This window comes from Epinephelus fuscoguttatus, linkage group LG7 (genome assembly GCF_011397635.1).
Source record: "Epinephelus fuscoguttatus linkage group LG7, E.fuscoguttatus.final_Chr_v1".
NCBI classification, from domain to species: Eukaryota; Metazoa; Chordata; class Actinopteri; order Perciformes; family Serranidae; genus Epinephelus; species Epinephelus fuscoguttatus.
Genome location: NC_064758.1, coordinates 25,913,497 through 25,936,585, shown reverse-complemented (window position 1 = coordinate 25,936,585; position 23,089 = coordinate 25,913,497). Strand labels below are relative to the sequence as shown.

Sequence of the window (23,089 nt, the reverse complement as noted above, 5' to 3'; positions counted from 1 at the left end):
AGACACATTTCAGGGACAGACAGATGTCCCGTTATACAGCTATACAGTTTCTGCAGGCCAAGATGTTGCATTAGAGACCTCACAACAAGAGTTACATATATTCCTCTTTTGTAACCACCGATTTGCAGAAACGCAGCTTTGGAAATTTCAAGTTAAAATGTCGAAATATGAGCTAGTGTTCACTGCTTTGCCAAAAACAAACAAACAAAAAAAGACAAAGACATCAAACATCCATAATGATGAAAGTGTGTTATTCAGAATTAATTTAAACAAGCCTGATGAAACACATTCACATTATAGAACAGGTACAGAAATAAAAAATAACTTTCTCCAGAGATAACGTTGATAGATAACATCGTGAATTCATACAAGGTGACAAACTTGAGACACTTTTCACCTTCACACTAGTTTTAGTGTGAGCCTGTCCAGTTCATGAGGCCACAGTCTCCTCAAAAATGTATACAGTTAATGCCCAGAGAAATCATTCACTGAATGTCAGGGCATATAGCATTAAATTAAAAAAATCTATGGTGCATAGACAGTAATATTAGAAAATCCCATTTGCTGCCATAAAGATCGACACTGATCTTTCACTTTCCGACAGCAAATGTTTCCCAACCACATAAAGCTTGTTTATCACGCACAAGCTCCGAAGCAAGTGAGAACTTAAAACTGCATCATTCAGGAAGAAAGCAAAAAAGTGCATTCTGTGCAATATCCTGACATCCACTGCTACAGGATCAGTTCATGAGTGTATTACCACCGTTGAGGTAATTATATGTTAAACCAAAAATTAAGAGGTTTATCTAGAGATATCTATATGATTTTAATGGTGAAGTGTGGCGTGCTAGGCTTTGTCGTCATCCTGTCTGGGTCAGGGGAGGTTCAGGGTGAGGGTTCACTCCACTTGCGTATTCCGCAACAGAAGCCCCTTTTTCACTCCTCCCTGCAGCATCCTGGCACCGAGACTAGTGCCTGTGATCCCGTCACTGAAGAGAGGAAGAGAATAAAACAGCTTTGAGCACACACACAAACCTGGACGTAGATAAAATCACATCTACCATAGTTGTGTATTGTACGGAGTAAGCAACATGCCTGACTAGCCGTAGTTAGAATAGAAAACCCTAACTTAAACAGTTCACAAGGGACCATGCACGATAGCATCCATTTTTTATAAATGATCACCTTGGCATACCCAACAAAAACTGTAAACCTGAAACAGCTATAACACATCAACAAGGAGAGCCTGTTACGTCACTGCTGCTTACATGGGGTTAAACTTCCTCCTCTTAGGATCAGGAGCTTCAGGTCCATCAGCAAGTCTCTGAAAGCAAAACAAAAAAGGGGGAAATGAGAACAATAGTAACTGCACTCAATTAGCAACAAGCATAATTACTCTCAGCAACGTTGTCGGACTCCTACAGTTAGACTCTGAGGCTTGACTAACCTCTTTGCCTGCAGATTCCTGCTGGATTCTTCTCTGCTCCAAGTTTTGCTGAGGGCAGAAAAATAAACAGGTGATTGTTGGACATGTGTACAAGAGGACTGTCTTTAGGCTGCACCTTTGTCATTTTAGACACCATTTAGATAACCAATTGTAGCAATTTTTCCAGACAGGAGTGAACAGATATATTTATGATTCATGCAAGGTTTGCAGCAATGTGACATTAGATTCAAACTGTTTGTGTAACCACCTTGTGTAGCTCAGAGAGCTGCTGGTGCCTGATGAGGGCCTCCTTGCTGGGGAACTGCCTCCTACACAGCAGACAGGCCAGTTTAACCCAGTCGGTCATCCTCCCATCCTTCTCGTCTTTGTCGCCTCCTTCTTCTTCGCTGTCAGTTTCTCCACTGTAGGCTGGGACCAGACCCTGCTGCTGAGGAGGGGAACGCTGCACAAACAAGATGCAGGATTAAAGACTGAGAAACAGATAGACAGAGAAATAATGATAGTGTTCTTGAAAAATGTTTTGTAGCATAATCTAACTGTGAACACGTCCTTACTTCTGTGCTTTGTCGGATCTGGTCCAGAAAGATCTGAGGCCGTTCAGACAGCGCACCCTGCAGAACAGAAAAGCAAAATCAGAGAGATTACCAAGTCAGTTAATAAAGCCATATCTTATGCAGACATCGTCTTATAACTTGCACTGAGGCAGGATGAGTGACTGATGGACACTCCCCAGTCACTAGGGTGTTTACACTTGAGCATGTGTGTCTGTGTAAAAACCATGCACCTTTTTCTCCAGAACAGCATAGCCTGCGTCAGCACTAGCGGATTCTCGGCGGTCATCTAGGCGACTGTGTCCAGGTGCCCTCGTGTAACCAGGTGGTAGCGCTGTGGAACCGACAGCAGGGGAGGAGGAGACAGAGCGCATGTTCTCCTTGTGTCTGTTGAGACTCTTAGCCCAGCGCTCCATGTCTTTGGCAATCTATTGATGTACAGAAAGAGGAAGATTTGAAGTCAATCACACAAGAGTTTGCTGATAACAACACCTTTTGACAATTTAGAACAGCATTGGTCAGTTTGAATGAACTGTATTATGTAGTAAGGTTATTTTGTCTACAGAAAGATGTGTTGAATCACATATAATGACATTTAACACCTGTTGCTGTTCTTGTGTCCACTTTTTGGGCAAAGCAAAGCAAAGCTATCAAAAGGTAAATTTAATTTTCTGTGCACATCTGACAGTATTTGAACTTGTATCCAGTACGTAGCGTACCTGTTGAGCCGTTTTATTCTTGGGTTTGTCTTTTTTCTCCTTGCTGCCAGGGGTACCAAACGGTGAGTCTGAAGGGACTCCGCTTGCGCTCGTGGGAGCTCCGTCGGAGTTTGACTGTCCGGCAGCAGCGGGAATGTATGTGTGCTTCTCTCCATCCCAGTACATGTACTGCTGAGTGTGAGGATTGTAGTAGTACTGCAAAAAGGAGGGGCACACAAAACCAGACTGAAATGCTGAAGAAGAGGACACATTCACACACAGGTCTTTCAAAAGTGCTGACTTTACACTGAGATTGCAGAACATTCACCACTCTTTACCTGGGAGTTAGGGTCATAGTAGAGGCCTGTGAGTGGGTCGTAATAGTAGCCAGAGCTTTCGTCATACTGGTATGTGGACACATCTGGCACAGCTACAGTCGGAGACACAGGACAGATTATTAAATTTTAATCACATTTAAAAACCTTTAACAGAGGGTTACTGTTAATTAGCAGCAGCAACATGATTTATTTACAGTGTGATAAACACAAAAATTAGCAACTAGCAGTTACACATCTTACAACCATATTGTTTACATTATTTCTTATTTTACATCTATTTGTAGTTATTTGTAACGATGTTCATTCAGTGTGTTTTTGAAGCTAGCGCAGTTCCTAAAGCTGTTTGCATACCCCCTTTGGGGTTGAACACCACAAATAAATTCTAAACCTGTAGGCAATACTGTACACACAAAGCCTTACGGTATTGCTGGAGCTCGTGTTCAGTGCCTGGGGTAGCAGGCTGGCTGGGAGCAGCTGGTTGTGGTTTTCCTACTATCTCAACCTGTGGAGAGACAGAGCTATTAGAAATAGGAAAGTAATGGCATGAAATAATGCAAGAATACAAGAGGCGGTAATATTGTACCTGTGTGACTGGTGTGGTGGTAGCCGTGGTGATGAGAGCAGTCTGTGTATGAGTGAGAGGCTGCTGCACGACTGCTGATCCAGATGTCACTGCCTCAGACGAAATGGCAGCTGCACAGGGGCAAGCGCACACAAGCAGGTGGCTTAAGTTAACTCAAGTTCAGTTCAAATGTATACAGCTATATAGGTCGCATAGGTAATATGCTTTATATATTTAACATGTGAGATACAAACCTGGGGCTGCTCCTGCTGTGTAGGCCCCAATCAGAGCGTTTCCTGCACCAGGCAAAGCAGCCACCCTGGCATCTGCCTGGGCCTTGAAAGTTGTGCCATCTAGCCCAGAGTATTCATTTCCTTCCTGGTTGTATGTTACTGCTGCCCCCTGCTGATACACTGCTGTATCTACGCTCTGACCTCCAGCTGATCCATTCTGAGCGGTCTGAGAATGAAAAAGAAACAAAGAATACAATCATAAATATACAATTTGAAATTAAAATTGTGTTAGACTCTTTGCTGCAGTGATAAGTCATTCAGGTTACCTGTGTGACAGCCCACTGTGCTGCAGCTATAGCTGTGCTGGCCACTGTAGCGGCACTCACTCTGCTGCCGTCCGTCAGGAACACATCACTGGCATAGAAAAAAAGCGCAGAGAGGGTTTTGATGAATTCCTGGTGACCAATATTTAGAAACTTTTCTTTGTGAAATGAAACACAAGAATCGCTCTATTTTTTGGCTTTTTATTTGTTTCAGATAATCAGCTTTTTCTAATCTGTTTTATTCACATGACCAATTTCAGTTTTAATGTGATGTGGTCATGTACAGTATTAAAAAAGACATGGTTTTATCATTTGTGCAACAGCAATAATGTGGAGTGCTCTTGTGGTTTCTTTGCAGAAAAGTTTGGGTGTGTGCGTGTTTACCGTTTGGAGCCTTTGGCAAACTCCACCACAATTGCCTTTCCGTCAATAGAGAGAGCTGGCTGGAGAGCCTGCAAGATCTGGAGCAGCTGAGAAGCCTCCTGTTGATACAACATACAGAGACCTGTGAGTTAGTGTGAGTGCAAACTGCCTATGTCTGTATGTGTGTTTACAACAAAGCTTATTTCAAAAACAAAAAAGGGACAAATGTTTTGTTTATGGATTGAGCTCATCTGATTACAGTTTTAGTTATAAGTGAAAGACAATTCATCAGTCTAGCTCTTATGTATGTGTGTGTCTGCCTCATCATGTTTCTCACCACTATGGTAGAGAGCTGTAGAAAGGCAAAGCCCCTGTTGAGGTGTGTGTGCTTGTCCTTGATGAGTCGAACATTGGAAGGGGAGAGAGTGGCGAATGGAGCCAAAGCAGACAAGATGGTTTCCACAGACGTATGTGGGCCAAGGTTTCTTAGTATCAGAGCTGGTGTAGGAAAAGAATAAGAGAATATGATTGTTTAACGCAAGATTTAACAACTCATGTACAAACTAATATTCAGTGTGGTAAAAGCAAGTATCCCATTATGCCCTCTTCTGAGTTTTTAAGCTAGAGCTGGGTAGATGAAATGTTTCACAACATGATAAAAGTGCAAGTATTTGCTGCAGTGTCCAAAAATTAACTTTGTAGCTCACTAGCCTGGTAGATGACAACTGTGAGCACTGTCATAAATGTCTGACAGCACCCCACCCCATTAAATGTACTTATGAAATCTACATAAACACAAATTTGAAGGTTTCGTAAACCTACTGGATGCTTGATAGTTGTAATCAGCTTAAACCTCATCAGACTCCTCACTCTGCGCAACCTCTTTTTTGCACACCGGAGGCAAGTGATAGTTTAACGGAGTAGCTAATGTCGCAGTTTTGGGGCACTGTTTGGACGTACACACAAACACATCTATACTAAGCAAGATTTTCCTAAATAACAATGTAAAGAATCCCTCTCAATTAACATTTGCTACCCAATAGAAGTGTGAGGAGGCGTATTTATCTGCAGAAACTCTGCCTATATTTTCTTCTTATTTTGCAGTGTCCAGGACCTTCCTGGCACAGCGCACAGGTGAAGTCAGGACTATATTAAAAGGTAGCAATCAGTAGAAGCAGCATGCATCCAAGAGGAAGTGATGAAACCCCCCCATAAATATAGCAAGGCGAAATGCCAAGCAGATAAAGCTCGTTCCACAACCAGAGTGAGGCCTGGGTTGGCTTTCATTTTCCAATAATGATACTGTTTACAAACAGCAACTGACAATTCCTGCATCGTATACCTTTTATTGCCTGACCCTGATTTGCCATAATCCATATTACAAACTATTTTTCAAAGGCTACATAGAGTAGATCTTCCTGAAAGGAAGACGAGATTGCCAGGGTGGTAAAAATGTCAAAAGATGGACTTACTGTCATTGGCAACATCTGCTTGCTGTGTAGCCTGTCCTGAGTTGACAGCAGGACCAGAAGAGTGGTAAGGGGCTGGCAAGGGCAATAAGCCTTGGGCCCCCTCCTTCTGAAGACCAATGGGCAAATCCCTCTGCAACTGGGGCAACTTCAGCTCCGCCTCTGGGGAAAGACAACATGCCATTTATGTATTAAAACATGGAGTGAATGAGCTTGTGTTATTGTAAAAGGGAGAATGGTTGCGATATTTATAGCAGCCGGGTTAAACTGTACCTGATTTAGGCACACTGCATTTGAAGCACTTCTCTCTCCTTTTGAAGTTTTGCACACCACACTGTTGAAATGTTACATGACTCACAGTTAACAGACTTATTAAAAGAATAAGCGACTACAGTGAGTGATATACACGCCTACAATTCACACAACCTTGTTGCAGAGCCAGTCCTCATTGGCACGTGGTTTTGGGTCGCTGTAGTGCATCGACACTCTTTGTCCCAGGATCATCAGCACTCCCTGAAAGAAAAAGAAAGAGAGGGACGGGGAACAAAGAATGATTATCAGCGATAATTAGGCCACACATGCCAGAGAAAGGCCTCATCTCACAAGAGATGAGAGAGAGTGAAAGGGACGAGAGGGAGAGGGGGACAGAGAAAGAGAGAGAGAGTAGAACTGAGACTGAAAGAAAGAGGACACCAGAGAATTGCAACCTTCAGCTTTAGGAAATTGGGACGGACTGAGATGGTGTATGCGTAGTGTGTGTGGGTGTCCATTTTTAAGGACACAATGTGTTTTGTTCAATTGTGTCATCCCTCCCCCCTTAAGGGGAAACCTTTTCACAGTTTTCCACACATCCCATCCCACTGTCACCACCTTCATCCCATAGACAATAGCTCCATCCCAGAGATGTAATAATGGTAGATGACCCAGATATGAAAGGTTCAAAAACAAGAAAATGAAGTACTATATTGGTTCTGATTCAACATACAATAGACCATGTGAGAATTATATTCACACTGTCACACTACCCCAGAGGTGGACTTAGGAGAGAGAGTGAGAACATGTCACTGGAGAAAGAAGAGACCTCTGTAATAGAGGAGTTTGTATTGGACAATGATGAGCAAATGTGACTGGGAGGGTCCAGATATGAAAACTATGTAGTTAGGCCCCAGACAGACGTCAGCATGATGTAACATGAATTTGCCTGTTTGAGGAATTCTGTATAAGTAGAAAGAAAAGATGAATTTTGCCTCAGAGTATAAAGACCTACCTACCTCAGGGACAACATTATTTCTCCACTGTGTCTGTCTACTGGAATGCGTCATGTGCACATGGCAGGGTATGATGCGACTGTACATTTGTCTTGATATAACCCATGTGTCCCACTGTATGCATGTATATATGTGTATGTGTGTCTGTGTAGGGGAGAGTGACCTGGTTGGTCTCCATCCAGCGGGTGGCCTCCTGTATGACATTAAACTCGACGAAGGCGAATCCTCGGCTCTGACCTGGACACCGCCCAGCGCCATGGTAACCGAACAACAACAACAACAACATAACAACAACGCAGTGAGGGGTTAGTGCTTCATGTCCAGAGGAGAGAGAGAGAGAGAGAGACCCTGTATCAGCACTAATAAAATTAATCATTGCCTCCTCTCTCCCTTGGAAATAACACACCTGACAGCCAGTCGGAGAGTCGCTGTCAAAGTCTCTGCAAGGGTGGGAGGACGCAATGTCAAGTATCTCAACAGGGTCAAGGAAAGAGAGAGGGAGAGAGAGCAAGAGAGAGAGAGAGAGAGAGCGAGAGAGAGAGAGAGAGAGCGAGAATCCTACCCACTCATCAGTTTGAGTCTGAGCTCTTCGGCTTTGATTGATGAAGCACCCAGACACCAACAGAACAGACACACACAAACACGCAAGCACACAGACACACATATCTCTGCTAGTCTGAAAGTCAGAGAGCAGTCTGAGCTAAGTAGCACTGTGGTGGAATGCTCCATAGTCTGTCCATGCATTACTATAACTGATTGACAACACATTATACAAAAATATTGAGACTTATATAATTTTTAAACACTGTATAACATGGAGTGCAATCACAACAGATCATCATTTGAACATTCAGAACTCAGAGTGACTTATCCTAAAAACAGAGAAACAGTCATGTGGGGGTGAGAAAGACAGAGCAGTGCGGGGGACTGTAAGTGTGCCCGAGACAGATAGGCACACCTTACAGACAACCAGTGCGTTAGCAAAAGGGGAGGCCAGTGAGACAATGACCTTAATGGAAAAAACCTTTAGAAAAAGACAAGCTGTTCGGAGTGGTATGGATGACGCTCACAGAGCTGAGAGGCAGCTGCAACACTTATATCCCCACACTCACACACTCAAAAATAGCTACAATGACAAACGCCATCAAACGCCTTCTGCTTCCACTGCTCAATTTTCAGTTGACACTGTTAGTTTGTGAGCACTGTTCATCTACTCAGACACATCTCGCTTCAAGATGGATGAGGCAGGAACATGAAAGTTTAAAGGCAAGAGGAGAGCCAAGGCGAAAAGGAAAATTAATGCCATGGAGTGAAGATCTCTAACCTATGGCTGTATGCATGCATTCTTGTCCAATAGGCAAGTATGGAAAGAAGTCTCGTTTGAAGCGTGCATGTATGCTAGCTAGAATTCAGACACCAGCAGACCAAAAAAAAAAAAAAAAAAAAAATCAAAGCAGGAATCGCAGCAAAAGCCTCATAGGTTTATAAATATGCATTCTTTGCAGCTATCTATCCCGCTGTCAGAGTATGAGGAAAGACAGTGACGGTAAGAGAGGAGGTAAAGGCAATAGAAGACGCTTATTAATAAAAGAGAGAAAGGACTGCACAGGTAAGGGAGAATCACCTGAGAGAGCAATGAAGTGAAAGAGCTGGTAATGGATGAGTGTGACACAAAGGGAGGATTAAAAATGGACAAAACGATTAGAAGCAATGGACAAGTCCTCACCTGAAGATTTGTTCCTCATGAGGCGAACCTCTCTTGGCTGGATCCCCTGATCCTGAAGTTGTGCTCGGATCTATGAACACAGAGGCATTATTACCCACTGAAGCCAACTGACAACATGGCCCAAGCATCACACAAACCTGCCCAGGAGACATACCTCATTGGTTGTGGCATTGGGTGGCAGCATACGAAGCATTATGATGTTGCTTGGCCTCTGGTTGTGGTCCAGATCTGCACGATAATCCTGGTCCCTCTGATCCAGCTCCTCAAGGGACAGGTCTGGACCAGCACTCCCACAACTATGCTCCTCTGCCCCCACTGGAAAAGCCTGCACAGAAACAGTCACACATTAGCAACTGATGTTGACAACAAAATAAAGTTATCGCAGCTCAATAAAGAAGACGGCCTGGTTATGGCTCACCCTCCTCTTCACCGCAGCACGCGAGAACCTGTCCTCCTCTCTCTGTCGTGCTGTATTGTATTCCATCTGTTCCGAATGAGCACCACCACGACCCCAGTTGCCATCCCTACCCCCTGAATGAGGGGCACTGTTCTCAGGGAAGCCTCTTCCACCTTTCCCCCGACCTCTTTCATGCGGGCCAGTCAATAACTGCTCAAACTCCCGCCTGGATCCCTCCTCTTCCCTCTGGTGCATGGGAAGACCGAGATCAGGCTGTGACTGAGAGCACGGGGGCCACAGGAGCCCCTTCCCCTCGCGCCCAATGTCCCCTCGCCCATCTCTCTGGTGAAACCCCGGGCGGTCTTGGAGACGACCGGGCGAGAAGTCACGAACACCAAGTGGTTGCTCTTCACGGCCGTACGGTCTGTCCCCCTCGGCTCTGATGTCATAACCTGCCTCCTCATCCTCTTGGCCATAGCCTCGGTAGTCCATGTCCCGAAAGTTGTGGTCGTTGTGAGTGTTGCCATAGCGACCCATGCGGTCACCTCGCCCACCCCTGTTGACCATAACAGACAATGTCAGGGACTTGTCAGTGCTTTAGGGTGAAAAGGTGCAAAAACAAAGTTGAACTCACCTCCGCTCATAGTCCATGCTGATCCACTGACTCTGCCCCTGGTCTCTGCTCTGTTCCTATTTGGTTACAGCATTGGATACCCTGGAAGTACACCAGCAATTGACTTTTTTCACAACAGACATTTTGACTTGTGTCAGTAGGAAAAGCACAAGTGAAATGGATGAAAGTAAGAATGGCTGAGTTCCATTTACTAGTTAGCCAACATGGACAATACCGGGGTCTCCCCTGAGTGGAATGCAGCTGTCATTAGTGTTATTGAACACACCTGGGCTGCTCCTACTCTGATGTGTCAAAATGTCTGCCGTGCAAAAGGTCTATTTACTCTTTGAAAGATAAACAATACTGAGGAGAATCAATGCAATCTGTGCTGACTGTCTTTAAGGAACGCAGTCAAAACTTAAATGCAACTACTTTACAGGAAAATATCCCAAATAGTGCCTACTGGGTTTGCACTGTAGTGATGTACAAGTTACAGGCAGGTAGCATGGTTTTAATTGTCACCAGGTTAGCTGCATTTTTAAATACTGCACACTTCTCCAACTTTGCCTGATGTCACTGCTTTGTAAGCCACTCAACAACACGCATGAACAGAGGCATAACCGAGCATCACTGAGAAACATGTGCGCGAAGCACACGCCAAACTTTACTACCCAAAAAGGAGTATTCAACAATGACGTATGGCGGTCATCTCGGTTAGCCATCAAGCTAACTAGTTTAGCCTGTGCTTGGCTAGCTAGTCCATGCAGAGCCGTTGCCTCCAAAAACCGTCTGTCAGCCGCTGTAAACACACCAGCAGCAGTTTTATTTGAAATACGACAAACACTTACCACCGCCACATGTAGCCAACAATAGTCCTTTAAGTGTCACGTCGACGCTCAGGTGAGAAGGGTGTTTTATTTTTCAGGGAACCAAGTGTAAAATGGCCACAGCAAGACAACATTTCAGAGGGGGCGGGGACAAGTACCCGACTCTGGTGTGTGATTGGCGGTTGGAGAGCGAACACACTAATGTCGACGGTGATTGGACGAGACAGCCAGGCCAACCCAAAACTAGTAGCCCACACTCGGGGGATCATTTGATGCGTTTGTATCGATATTTTACAATCAGATATAAAAGTAATAGAATCTGATATTTTGAGGGGTTATGAGTTTCTTTTATTCAGCAAAAAAAGTAAATTAATGCCAGAAATATAGGGGAAATTGTTGCAATCATTAATGAATACATGGAAAGAACACATAAATACCTTACAACAGAAAACCCTAATATCAGCTTTATTTGGAAAAAAAAATCCAGAAACAAAAACCCTTAATATGTCACAGTACAAAAAACAAAAAAGAAGCCCACCCCCAAAATAACTTCCAGCCGTGCACCCCAAGCTTTTACCTTCAGTTAACTAAACAGAAAAAAAACTACTACGGTTACAATTTATCATTTAACTGACGTAATATGATCGTAACAGCAGGATTAAGTAAAATGATTAAAATATACTAAGAAAATTAGAGACATCAATAATAAAAAGTTATAGTACAATAATGACAATATCATTAAAGGAGGCATGGGAAGAGTTGAGTAAAAGGCAAACTTGAAATACACATCATTAACATGTCCTTACAAAGCCTTGTAGGACATACAGTACATAATGGACTTTATAGTAATAAGATAAGCCTATCATCTATCCGAAAGAATATTCAACTTATCAACTACACCACTCATGATTTGACCCACTGATTAACACAATCAAATGAATCTCTGGTACACACACAAAAAAAGGTCCTAAAAACTTAGAATATGTTTAACCTGATTGTGCCTCTAGGTAAAGTACAATGTCTTCCAGTAAAGTGAAAGTTTCTATGTCACTCTGAGTAGCTGTTAATTCCATTACCCACCTGAGCCAGCAAAACGTGGCCATCAGGGGTAACTTTGGCATGGAAACAAGGGGTTAGGTCAGTGACGCAGAAGGCCTTTCCATGCATACAGTACATAGACACATATGTTAATACACACACCCACACGAATATACACACATTCACTGCATGCAGACCTGCACTGGAGAAAACAAACCACCATACAGTTGCACGCACACACGCACGCACGCGCGCACACACACGCACACACAATCTCTAAAGTACAGGTAAGTAATTCAGTATGGGAAAATATCTCATACAATCTAGTTTAGGCATACCCCTGCATAGCGCCTGAGTCAGAATATGGGCCTGAAGGAGCAAAGCCAATGACAGGGAGAAAGCATTCACAAATGTGATGTGTGGACACTACAAATGACAAAATAATACCCCCATCTAAGTCATGAATCCCTACCCCACAATTTACTCTTCTTGACCACTGCTCTCAAGGCACTACATGTAGGCGATACTGTGTAAAATCCACTTGGACATGGTCCTAATTCAAACCTATTTTATACTTATGTCTTTTTTTCTGTCTTTCTCTTTCATGACCCCATTGTCTTTGGCCTGGTAAGGACCTTTTCTCTCTTCTTTCCCATCATGGCACATTTCAACCCGTTTACATCTACTCAAGTTCAAATCACCCCCCCACCACCACCTGCCCTACAAACGTCTAGATCTGAAAGGTTTTGATAGAAGTGAGCAAAATGGCACTTAACCTAATGTATAGACCAAGGACCAGAGTGTAGAAGCTTATCAAATCATTTAAGACCTGCTTTAATTTACTGAGGATGATAAGAAATTGAGCATCCGCAAAACTTTTCTGGGCCCTCCCCCAATTTTCTCCCCTATGTCAAATCTCATTGGAGTCTGCCCTCTCCATCTGTGCTTGACGGCAGCTCCCTCTTCTCCCAGAGCCTATAACAGAAGGCAGGTGGACTTCTTGCCACGCTTCTTGGCCTGCAGTGCTGCCCTAGTTGCCATCTCAAAGACTTCCCTCACACCATCTTTGGTTTTGGCAGAACACTCCTGGTAGCCGTAGGCACTGATGCGGTTCGCCATCTCTTTGCCATCTTCATATTTGACTGGTTCCTAGAGACACATGCCAGAGAGAAGGTTTACATTTTGACACTTATACCAACAGATGTGCACATACCAGCAATAAAAGAACTGACCTGTTTCATTTTGGCAAGCTCTCGTCTGGTGTGCTCATCGTTGCGCAGATCTTTTTTATTGCCCACCAGGATGATGGGAACATTTGGACAGAAGTGTTTCACTTCAGGTGTCCACTTTTCTGGAATATTCTCTACGGTGAGTCAAGGGAAATAATGCAGTGTTAATTTCACAATCACAAGCTGTTTGGTACAGTGGTGTGACTGTTACCAAGACAATACCTAAACTGTCGGGGCTGTCTACAGAGAAGCACATGAGAATAACATCAGTGTCGGGGTAGGAGAGAGGCCTCAGTCTGTCGTAGTCTTCCTGACCTGCTGTGTCCCAAAGTGCTAGCTCTACCTGAGAAACGAGAGACAGAGAGTTATATGTAAGGACAGATGCAAGTAAAAAAAAAGATATGTAAAGAGGGCCACCCGAGCATTTAAGTTCATTTAATCTATGTTACATGATTGGCAGATTACATTCCATATTACATTATCATCATACTTATAATGGAGAAAAAAAGACAACGCCTATGCTACTGACAATGTCTCACAATGTCCCCTATCGCTATCACTTGATATATTTGTTTAAGTAAAGACAACCATGGCAATTTGATGTTCGCTGCATTGCACTTTTTAGCAATGGGAAGCCAAACTTGAACTTTAATTTTCAAAAATGATTTTAAATTAAAACAAAATTGGTAATGGCTTGTAAAGCAAAAATGATTAAGGTGGTAAACCAATTAGAAAGATCTACAGCTTAGATGCAGAAATATATTTAGCAACTATTTTCTAAATGAAGCAACTGTAGTAATTTTCAAAGCAAAGTTGTTGAAGTAAAAACAACAAAAAATACTGGTGAATATTTGCTATTTTTTCTAGTCATATATAAGAGTACACTTAATATGTTTGGATTTTTGCCATGGGTAAGACAAAATATGCAATGCGAAGTAGAGCTGCAGTGATTAGGTGATTAATCGTTTATTCAATTGACAGAAAATTAATTCTCAACTAAGCTGATAACTGATTAATCATTTAAATATATTTCACAAGCAAAAAATTCCAAACATTTGATGGTTTCAAATGTGTGAATTTGCTGCCTTTCGGTGTCCTAAATTACAGTAAATTAATTCTCTTTGGGTTTTGGACTGTTGGTCAAAAAATGATGATGCAACCTCATGCTGTAAGAAATTATGATGGGCATTTTTCACCATTTTCTGATATTTTAGGAACCAAACGACTATTCCTGTGAAAATACACAGGTAAATCTTTAATGAAAGTAATTATCAACTGCTATTAGTTTAGTTTTACAATTTAAACTAAGACGACAATATTACATACCAGCTGCCACAATATTATACGAAGTTTGACAATGTGATAACTAATAAAAATCAATTTTCAACCGTCTCTATCGTACAGTTTCCGCAAGGACCCTTTGGTCTCCACGGTTCCTTGTTTACAGTCCATCATGTCTCACCTGTTTCCCATCCACTTCAATGTCTGCCACATAGTTCTCAAACACAGTGGGGACGTAGACCTCTGGGAACTGGTCCTTACTAAAGACGATGAGAAGGCAGGTCTTCCCACACGCACCATCCCCAACTATCACCAACTTCTTCCTGATAGCAGCCATCTATGGAAAGGAGTCCAAAACAAGGTTTATACAGGGTTATCACAAGTCAATACTCTGCACTGATGATGTAGCTAAGCACATTTTTTGTGCCAATAGTGTATACTGTAATGACATTCAGGATGAATAAGACTTTCAAACTATCAAACAAGGGTACAATTACTGTGCTTTCTATGCTTCATCAACAGTTCCCCTTGGCTGGCACAAAACGTCTGCAACAGCTCAGACAACGTTAGCAACGCAAGAATACCGGTGTCCTTTTATATCTTAAGAGTTTCACTAAAAAAGTCCAAATGTACGACATAAATCTAAACCAAAAAGACTCGGCTGGCGAACAGGAAGTCTGCCTCGGAGGTAAAGGGTGTAAACATATAACATTTCCGTGCTGTGTTCCCATTCCTGCTGAAAGGCTGTGCAGTGTACTCCGGGCCTGTCAAACCAGCTAACGTTAGCTAGCAAGAATGCTAACGGTGTTTCCCCGGGTTTAGATAAATGTCACTCAAAGTATTCTCTCTGAAATTATCATCACGACATTCCCCGCGCTACTGTGATACTTCTGTGGCTGAAACAAGAATCGGCATAAAGTTTAAAAGCTATCTCTGAGTAAGATTACCGCTTGATGTTTCTGTGTCCGCCTTTCTCCTCTTCCTGACCGACAGCAAAACTCCGCCCACTGCTAACGCGCATGCGCAGAAGTACGTCATTCGTCAGGCTGCGGCAACTTTACTTACAAAATAAGAAACGTTGAAGCTGTGCTCCAAATTTAATATACTGTTATAATTTTAATATATATATATTTTTTAATATTCTGTGCACCATTTTTATTTCATATTTGTGTTTTGTTTGTAACCCCTGGCGTATATCTGCTTGTTTCTTTATTTTCTTATTACTCCTGATGTTTCAAAACATGATATTTGTATACATGATGTTGATGTTGAACAAATAAAGTTTATTGGAAAAAAAAAAACTTACAAAATAAGAAGCATGCTTTCACTTGTATTATTTAGTGCATATTAAAACAATAAAACCACATTATTATTAATGATAATGTTAATAATAATATAGTCATTGGCTCTTAACTAAAAGCACAAGTCTAATCATTGGACTTTTTCAATGGTCTTTTATTTACTTCTTCAAATATCAATAATGCAATACATTCAATTGTGTAATTTTGTACACACAAATGTAAAAAATATATACATACATATAGTTATATATACACAGTAGTTATAAATTAGTTAGAGGGAAAATATAGCCCATAAATGTTTTTAAGTTTCAAGGTTAACTGTCCATGTGGAGGGAGATCAAGATAAAAAGACAGCAGAGATATAGCATAGGCTACAGGTATTTACATTATGAATACACGTACAGTAAATTAAAGTCCTATGTCACAATTGTGTCTATTTCACCCAAGATTTCTCTTTGCTTATTTGGGTTTGTGTTGCATCCCAAGCATGAATCAGAGTTATCATACATTAAGAGCTCTGCATGGTGCACACATACACTGCTCACTCCTGCCTAAGAAGTAGGGCACAGAGACACTTCAGGCTGCAGTCTGTCTGAGCTGTCTCAGCTCTCTCGCTGAGACTCTTAAAAAGCATCACCATGATTCAGGAGGGGAGATCGCCTCTTCAAGCCCTCCTTAAGGTAAGCATGGCTTCGCTCTCCTCGTCCTCCTCCTGCTCAGAGTTTATTTGAGGGCACGCTCATTGAGTTTGCGCTGTTCATGGATGCCACAGTTACAGCACTGCTGCTTCCATTTGTTTCTAGGGACACTGGAGGTAAAGTTGCTCTGATTGGCTGCCTGGCTCAGCCAGTCTCGGGACTATTTCCTGACGGTGGTGGTGCTGTTGCTGCGCTGGTAGAACAGCACATAGGCTTGATTGGTCTGAAGCTGGTTCTCTGAGACTGGAGTCACACTGTAGGTGGGCAGATGAAGAGAAATCATGGGAAACAGCTCCAGGAATACATAGTAGGTGTCTCAGTGCACACAGTGGGGTTTTGTGCAGACAGTGCAGCTTGCAGGGCATTGCATATTAAAACAAAATGATTTGGGTGCAGGGCAAGTCTCACCTGGAGTCATTGTAGAAGCACCAGCCATTTTCATCTAAGCAGCAGGCTGTGTAGTGACCCATGTTCACCGTCCCAGCGTGGTTACATATTGCATATAAATCATACAGAACTGGGCCTGTGGGGACACACAGACATATAATGACTTACTTAGGTTGTGTCAGTTTTCCAGGTTTGCATATTATGGAATAATCAGCATGTTGTAAGAAATCATTTTCATCTGTCACATTCAAATATCTGATTAAAAAATAGCACATGAGCTGTGGATGAGCTGGTAATTATAGGCCAATATGTCATTACTTTCCATTACATTGTGTTTTAAGTGATTGATTGTTAAACAGTAACAAACATGGTGGCCTTCAGCCTGCATGTAAAATGAGATAATGCACAGATGGTGACAAGGACAAGCTTAAAGAAAGGTCTGGTTGTGTTACCACAGTCGACAGGCCCGTAGCGTCCAAGGTCCAGGTTGGTGAGTGGGAAGGACACATAAACTGTGCTTTTACTGATCGACCATCGTGACGTCGTGAAACGGTTCAAATCTGATCCAGACTGTTAAGCATCATCACAACTTCTCGCACAAAAACATCAGTGAGATTAAAATTCTAAGTAAGAGCTGTTGCCAAGGATACGGATCACAATAACCTGGGGAAACCTCTGGATGGAAAGCCGCTTGGTGCACTCTGTATGCCTGTTACACCTCTCACACATCTGAAACACACACAAATACACACACCTCAACATTTTTAAAACATTTGCAGACACAACATCTGTTGTAGGTAGTGTGAATAGTTAATGGAAATAGCTGGAATATTGAGGGAAGTGTTACCAGTTTTACTTGTTATTTGCCTTTGTGTCCATTGTTTCAAACTTGACAACATAAACACTCTAAATGGATACGGTTGTATTTCCTGTTGGACTGCTTTGTGGTGTGTGTGAAGGACATCAGCTAACAGAAAGCAGTGTTAGGGAGCAGTGAACTACATGTAATTAAAGTAGCAGTTTAACTACATTTTGCAGTAGTTTGCTTATAGTTCAACTACATTAATATTTGCATGGTGATTCTGATAGTTAAATTACTTTGCCATTTTTCTATATTTAACCACTGAATCTACAAACAAATCTGGGCCATAAAAGGAAAGACTTTTTGTTTTTAACTGCAATTGAACCCTCTTTGTCCACAGTTGCTCGGAAATACTGATTATTGCTATTTATTAATAAACGTGAGAAGTTGTTGAGGCTATTTTAGAAGTTACCTAACTAACTGAATAATCCTGCCTGCTTGGTGCAATACCTCCACCTGGTTTCTAGCTAATGGACATTGTGTACAAAACAAAAGCTAAACACTTGTATTTTCCATGTATAAAAGGGTATTTTATTTTTAGGATGATGTATGACTCATAAACAAGTGGGCACTTTTTGCAATGAACTCAACTACGTGGTATTTTATGCTGGCATGCTACTCTTTTGTATTTTGTTATGCTTTTCTAATAATAATCATACGTGCATTGTCAATTTGATGATTTATGTTTACTTATTTACTTATTTATTTATTAACAATGTAGACAATTTTTTCGAAGTATCTTAAGTTAATCAAACCAGACTTCTCCTGAGGGTCGCTTTACAGCACTTCAGCTTCTTCCAGTTTAAAGGTACTGATAGCTTGCAAAGCTATGCATTCAAAATTGCTTCCCCAGCACTGGCAGTAAGTAAACATGGACCCAAGCTGTTGCTAAGCGAGGCAACTCCACTGAAACGGTCAACTAAAATTTTATTGATTCATATATCAACAACTGTAATATAGTTTTTGGCTGTACTCACTTATCCTGATCTCCATCTATCTCAGTGGTACTTTCACTCTTAAGGAAGCGCTAAAGAATGGTAGTGAGTGAGTTGTTGATTAAATTAAATGTATGATTTAGTCATAACACGTGTTTATGTAAATTCTCAGAGCTTCATTCACATCCTGTGGTCTCCATAAATATATCGGACAGGTCCAGTTTTCTGTAACAGTTTGAAATCAAATACAAAATGATTTATGTGATTATATGTCTACGAGACTCAATTGAAAAAAAAACCATCTGATTTACAGCGACAAATAACCTTTCATTTATTCTATTGTTTAATCTTTCTTCTTATTTTTGATAGTGAGTTTCAACATTTACGTTTCTCTTAATTGCTGTTATTTTTGTTTGTTTATTTGTTTCACATAGTAAGATGTTTATGATGTTTTCTATCTGATTTAACCATTTTGTATTGATGCTGTATGAGCCTTTTAGCTTCCTTCCTGCACATATCGATCACATATTACACCTAACTATGTTACCATGTGTCTTTACTATGATGTTTGAATTGTGGGAACAAATAAAAAAAAAAAAGTTAAATTAATAAAAGTATAAGAAGTATAGTTTAGAGATAAATAAAGATTCTAAACCATTCCCAGCTCACAGTGTCCGTCTCATTGACCTTTGACCCCAAAGTTAGAGACACATTCATTGGTTTGCACTTACTGGTGAGTTCTCCTTGTCCAGTTTCTCCTCCTGAGAGAAGAGGTCCAGGCACTCCCTCAGCGTGACCTCCCCACCAGAGCTCCTCTTGGGGATGGGCAGCGACAGATCACAGAACACATCGAACGTGTTGGAGTAGTGGGAGCACACCGAGCAGTGCAGCGAGCTCCTCAGCTGGCCTGAGAACAAGTCTGTGAGACGGGCAGAGGGAATTATCAGCAGGTTGCCTTTGCTGAATTTATAATGTAGGTGGGTCTGACTGATCACCATGACTGATGACTGGGTGGCTCTCCTCACCTACTATTCTGCTGTCATCTCTCTCCAAGTGCTTCTTCCACATGGCCGCTGCTTCTTCTGAAAGCCTAATGGAGGAGAGGAGATGAGGATAAGAAAGTTGTGGTCACATCAAGGACATCAAAGTTTCAAGGACTGATTTTCCACACAAGCATACACACCTAAATCGGGCATATTTTTGCTCAGGCTCCTTCACCGGTCGTCGGACGTAGGGTCTGCGGTTGATTTCTGTGTGCAGCTTGTCCAGTAGGAACCTGAGGAACTCCTGTGCATCCTGTTGACTGGATTAAACAGAGACAGAGCCTTCTTCATGTCACTGATATAGGCAACTTTTTCTATATGAGGCTCATGTAACCAATCTATACACGTCATGGCAAAGTAGAAAGTGATTTGAAATAGTTTACAGCTCGTCTCATGTCCTTGAAACAGTGTGCTGCTGATCCAGAGGTTGATATTGTATTGCAATGCATTCAAGTTTCATGGAAAGATGCAGCTAACCTTGAGAGGAAGAAAAACATCATCTATATTCTCACCTGTATCCACTGAAGTAAGGCACAGCTTCTTTGAAAATATTGTAAAACTGTCGCGGGTTTACAACTGTGTCCCCTTCATTTACATCCCAAAGGCCTGACAGCACCTGGGAGAAAGCTGGCACGGGAAGACAAGGAGCGATGAGCTAAGATGATAAAATAATACAAAGATGAGGGAACAGTGAGGGAGAGAGGAACGTACCTTCCATAAGCTTAGCCTCTTCTTTGGAGAACCTCTCATTCCTGTAGGACTTGAGAAGGCTGTAGTCGCGTAGGCCACGTGTGTGAGACAAACACTGGACAACTGCGTTCAGGAAACACTGAGGTGGAGACACAGGGGAAAGTGAGCATGTTTATGGGAAACAATATGACAGTTATTCTTGAAGTGTTTCTGTAAAGGGCTTTGCTTAATGGTCCAATGTGTAAGATTTGGGTGGATTTAGTGGCAAGTAGTGGTGAGGACTGCAGAATGTAACCAGCTGAAACTTCTCCCAGTTAGAATTCCTTCAGTGTTTATTGTTTAGGAGGTTTTTACCAGGAGCCGAATTATCCACAGAGGTCTCCTCCTCTCCAAATCAAATGGACCAGGCGATTAGAACTGCTAAAAACACTGAATAAAGCAGTTTCACATTAAAATCAATGTTTCTTCTTTAATGTTTGGCACGTGGCAGACAGACGGGCAGCCCAGCACCTGCTAATATTTGCTCACGTTTTTTGTAATCCAGACGTTCAGGAGGTTTTTATAGTGAGCCAAATTATCCACAGAGGTCTCTTCCACACTAAAACAAATGCATACAGTGATTTAATTCTGTAAAAAAATGCAGCTTAACATTACAAATGAGTGTTTCTCCAATGCTATTTGGCATGTCGGAGATAGGCCACTAGCCTAGCACGTGCTAATATTTGCGCACCATTTTTCCCTGATAACTTAAGATCCAGACATTCAGAAGGTTTTTACCAGGAGCAGAATTATAAGAAGAGGTCTCTTCCCCTCCGAAACAAACAGACCCGGTGATTTAAACCGGTAAAAACACAGAATAAAGCAGTTTTACTTTAAAGTCAGTGTTTCTCCTTTGCTGTTTGGCATGTTGGAGACAAATCGGGTGATTTAAGCCAGTAAAAAGCAGTTTGAATCAGTTGAATAAAGCAGTTTTACATTAAAAAATAGGTGTTTTCCCAAAGTTCTTATCTACGATTGCCAATGCATAACTGCAAATGGACCTATCTAGAGCCAGTATTTGGTTTGTCTCCGTAGATGAGGACCTGCTGGCTTTGTGGATAGAAACGGCTCATTTTAACGTGACAAAAAAAATCTTATTTTCAGGCAATTATACACTAAATAAACCATGTTTTTCATTTCTGCCAATACATCCCCCTTCATCTGACACACTGGACCTTTAAAGCACACCCTGCATCATTAAACACTTACTGTGTTTCCTATGTTTCTAAGGCCAACCCTTCCACTTCCTATGGTGAGCTGCTCTTTCTGGAAAATAAAGACAACACATCAAGCTATTAACAAAACTTACTGACAGGTTACATGTGCGAGAGTACAGCTGACATGTGGCTCACTGCGTGTGTGCCCTACTATTTGACCCCTGGCTGCGTCTGTACGACATGTTACTGTCTGTGTGCCCTGACCCCGCCGTGTCAGTGTGTGTACAGAGTTGGTGGGACAGATTTAGCCTTCTTATCCCATTAGCATAACAGGAGAGGCTAAAAGGATGTCAGCCTGAAGTAATCATCCTATTAGAGACCAAGGAGTGCTGACAGGTGCTTAAACACGTGTGTGTTGGTGTGTGTACTCTATATTAATTCCTTTACACAATCTTTTAATCTATGTTTATGTTTGTCTTAAGAGTGTCCAATAAATTTGGCATTAAGAGTTAAGTTTCAAGGCAGCAATGCTATGTTTTGCGCACCTCGTTGTCTGCGACCAGAAGCAGGCCCATCAGGGAGGTGTAGAGGACAGACTGGGAGATGTCGGCCGTCTCTCTCTGGAGGCCGTTCTGAGAGACAAGGGTTCGACACAGGGCCTCACAAGAGCGCTCAACGTTGACGCCGCTGGCTCCGGGCATCCTACTTTACTGGTACACCTCAGAAGTGTCTACCACTTCAGATAGAAGGGGTTTCCAAGCTGGGCAGGCCGCACCACTTCAGTTCCTTTACACGCAGTGTCAAAGTTGAGCTGAACGTGATGGTAGGTCACAAGCAGCCTGACAGAGAGAGACAGTCCCCTATTTTCCAGGCAAATGTGGAGAGATGTCATTCACAGCTGGGAGGAAAAGAACAGGATTGATTTGTGAATGAGCTTCCCTTTAAAGTAAATCCCTAATGAATAGATGAGATGGGGTTGATCCACCTTGGCTTGCAATTCGCTCTTGTAATTAAAGCACTGAGGACGGATCGGAAAGTCAAGGTCTGACAGAGACCTCAGTGAATCCAGATATTAATATATCACCTTGAGGGCACATATTCCCAAAGAAATGACTGCAGGAGATCTCACCTCAAGTGTTCACTCATTTAAGACTCACATATTAACTTCTGAAACAGAACATGCAAAATCTCACAACCAAACTATGTTCTGAGATGTTATCAAAGCCAAATCTACGCTATTGTTGCTGTGATGTGCAGGTAAAGAGTAAAATCCCGCAAACAAAGTTAGTTTGCAAATAATTACAGACAAATATTACAGCATAAACGAATAAACAAAGCGGTTCGGACTCACCTGATCACTTGGTCACTCTATCTGTGGACAAACTGTCCCAACCAAACTGTTCCCATCACCTGCTGAGCTGTTAAAAATGCATAAGGGGACGTCTACTGTTTCACTGTGTGTCTGTAGGCTAGCACTGAAAGTCTACCTCTCTCCCCTGCCCTGTCACCGGTGTCAGAGAGAGGGAGAGGGAGAGATAGAGAGAGAAAGGGGGGAGAGAGAGAGAGAGGGAGGATAATCATCACTAATCTTTTCTTTCTAGAACTTGTTGGCTA

At 42.1% G+C, this 23,089-nt stretch overlaps 3 protein-coding genes across 3 annotated transcripts; all 3 read right to left on the bottom strand.

Annotated features, from left to right (window-relative positions):
* Positions 1 to 234: 234 nt before the first annotated feature.
* On the bottom strand, positions 235 to 10,973 carry rbm10 (RNA binding motif protein 10). Its single transcript, XM_049582365.1, has 23 exons — positions 10,837 to 10,973; positions 10,010 to 10,090; positions 9,397 to 9,931; positions 9,133 to 9,303; positions 8,979 to 9,048; positions 7,416 to 7,489; positions 6,411 to 6,497; positions 6,258 to 6,318; positions 5,988 to 6,146; positions 4,853 to 5,013; positions 4,537 to 4,634; positions 4,156 to 4,243; positions 3,851 to 4,055; positions 3,618 to 3,727; positions 3,455 to 3,536; positions 3,035 to 3,126; positions 2,718 to 2,912; positions 2,232 to 2,426; positions 2,002 to 2,058; positions 1,695 to 1,889; positions 1,448 to 1,495; positions 1,269 to 1,324; positions 235 to 989 (listed from the first exon to the last, which is right to left on the bottom strand). Exons 2-23 carry the CDS (start codon positions 10,024 to 10,026, stop codon positions 899 to 901), a joined length of 2,847 nt encoding a protein of 948 aa, XP_049438322.1. The 5' UTR covers positions 10,027 to 10,090; positions 10,837 to 10,973; the 3' UTR covers positions 235 to 898.
* A 167-nt stretch (positions 10,974 to 11,140) lies between these two features.
* On the bottom strand, positions 11,141 to 15,399 carry LOC125892412 (rho-related GTP-binding protein RhoA-C-like). The gene is made up of 5 exons (XM_049582425.1): positions 15,311 to 15,399; positions 14,545 to 14,700; positions 13,305 to 13,425; positions 13,086 to 13,216; positions 11,141 to 13,002 (listed from the first exon to the last, which is right to left on the bottom strand). Exons 2-5 carry the CDS (start codon positions 14,698 to 14,700, stop codon positions 12,829 to 12,831), a joined length of 582 nt encoding a protein of 193 aa, XP_049438382.1. The 5' UTR covers positions 15,311 to 15,399; the 3' UTR covers positions 11,141 to 12,828.
* A 563-nt stretch (positions 15,400 to 15,962) lies between these two features.
* Positions 15,963 to 22,176, bottom strand: usp21 (ubiquitin specific peptidase 21). The gene is made up of 11 exons (XM_049580969.1): positions 22,021 to 22,176; positions 21,528 to 21,584; positions 20,301 to 20,418; positions 20,102 to 20,216; positions 19,730 to 19,849; positions 19,572 to 19,636; positions 19,278 to 19,465; positions 17,400 to 17,478; positions 17,202 to 17,309; positions 16,771 to 16,885; positions 15,963 to 16,616 (listed from the first exon to the last, which is right to left on the bottom strand). The coding sequence occupies exons 1-11, from the start codon at positions 22,174 to 22,176 to the stop codon at positions 16,523 to 16,525; spliced, it is 1,215 nt and encodes a 404-aa protein (XP_049436926.1). The 3' UTR covers positions 15,963 to 16,522.
* Between the last annotated feature and the right edge of the window lie 913 nt (positions 22,177 to 23,089).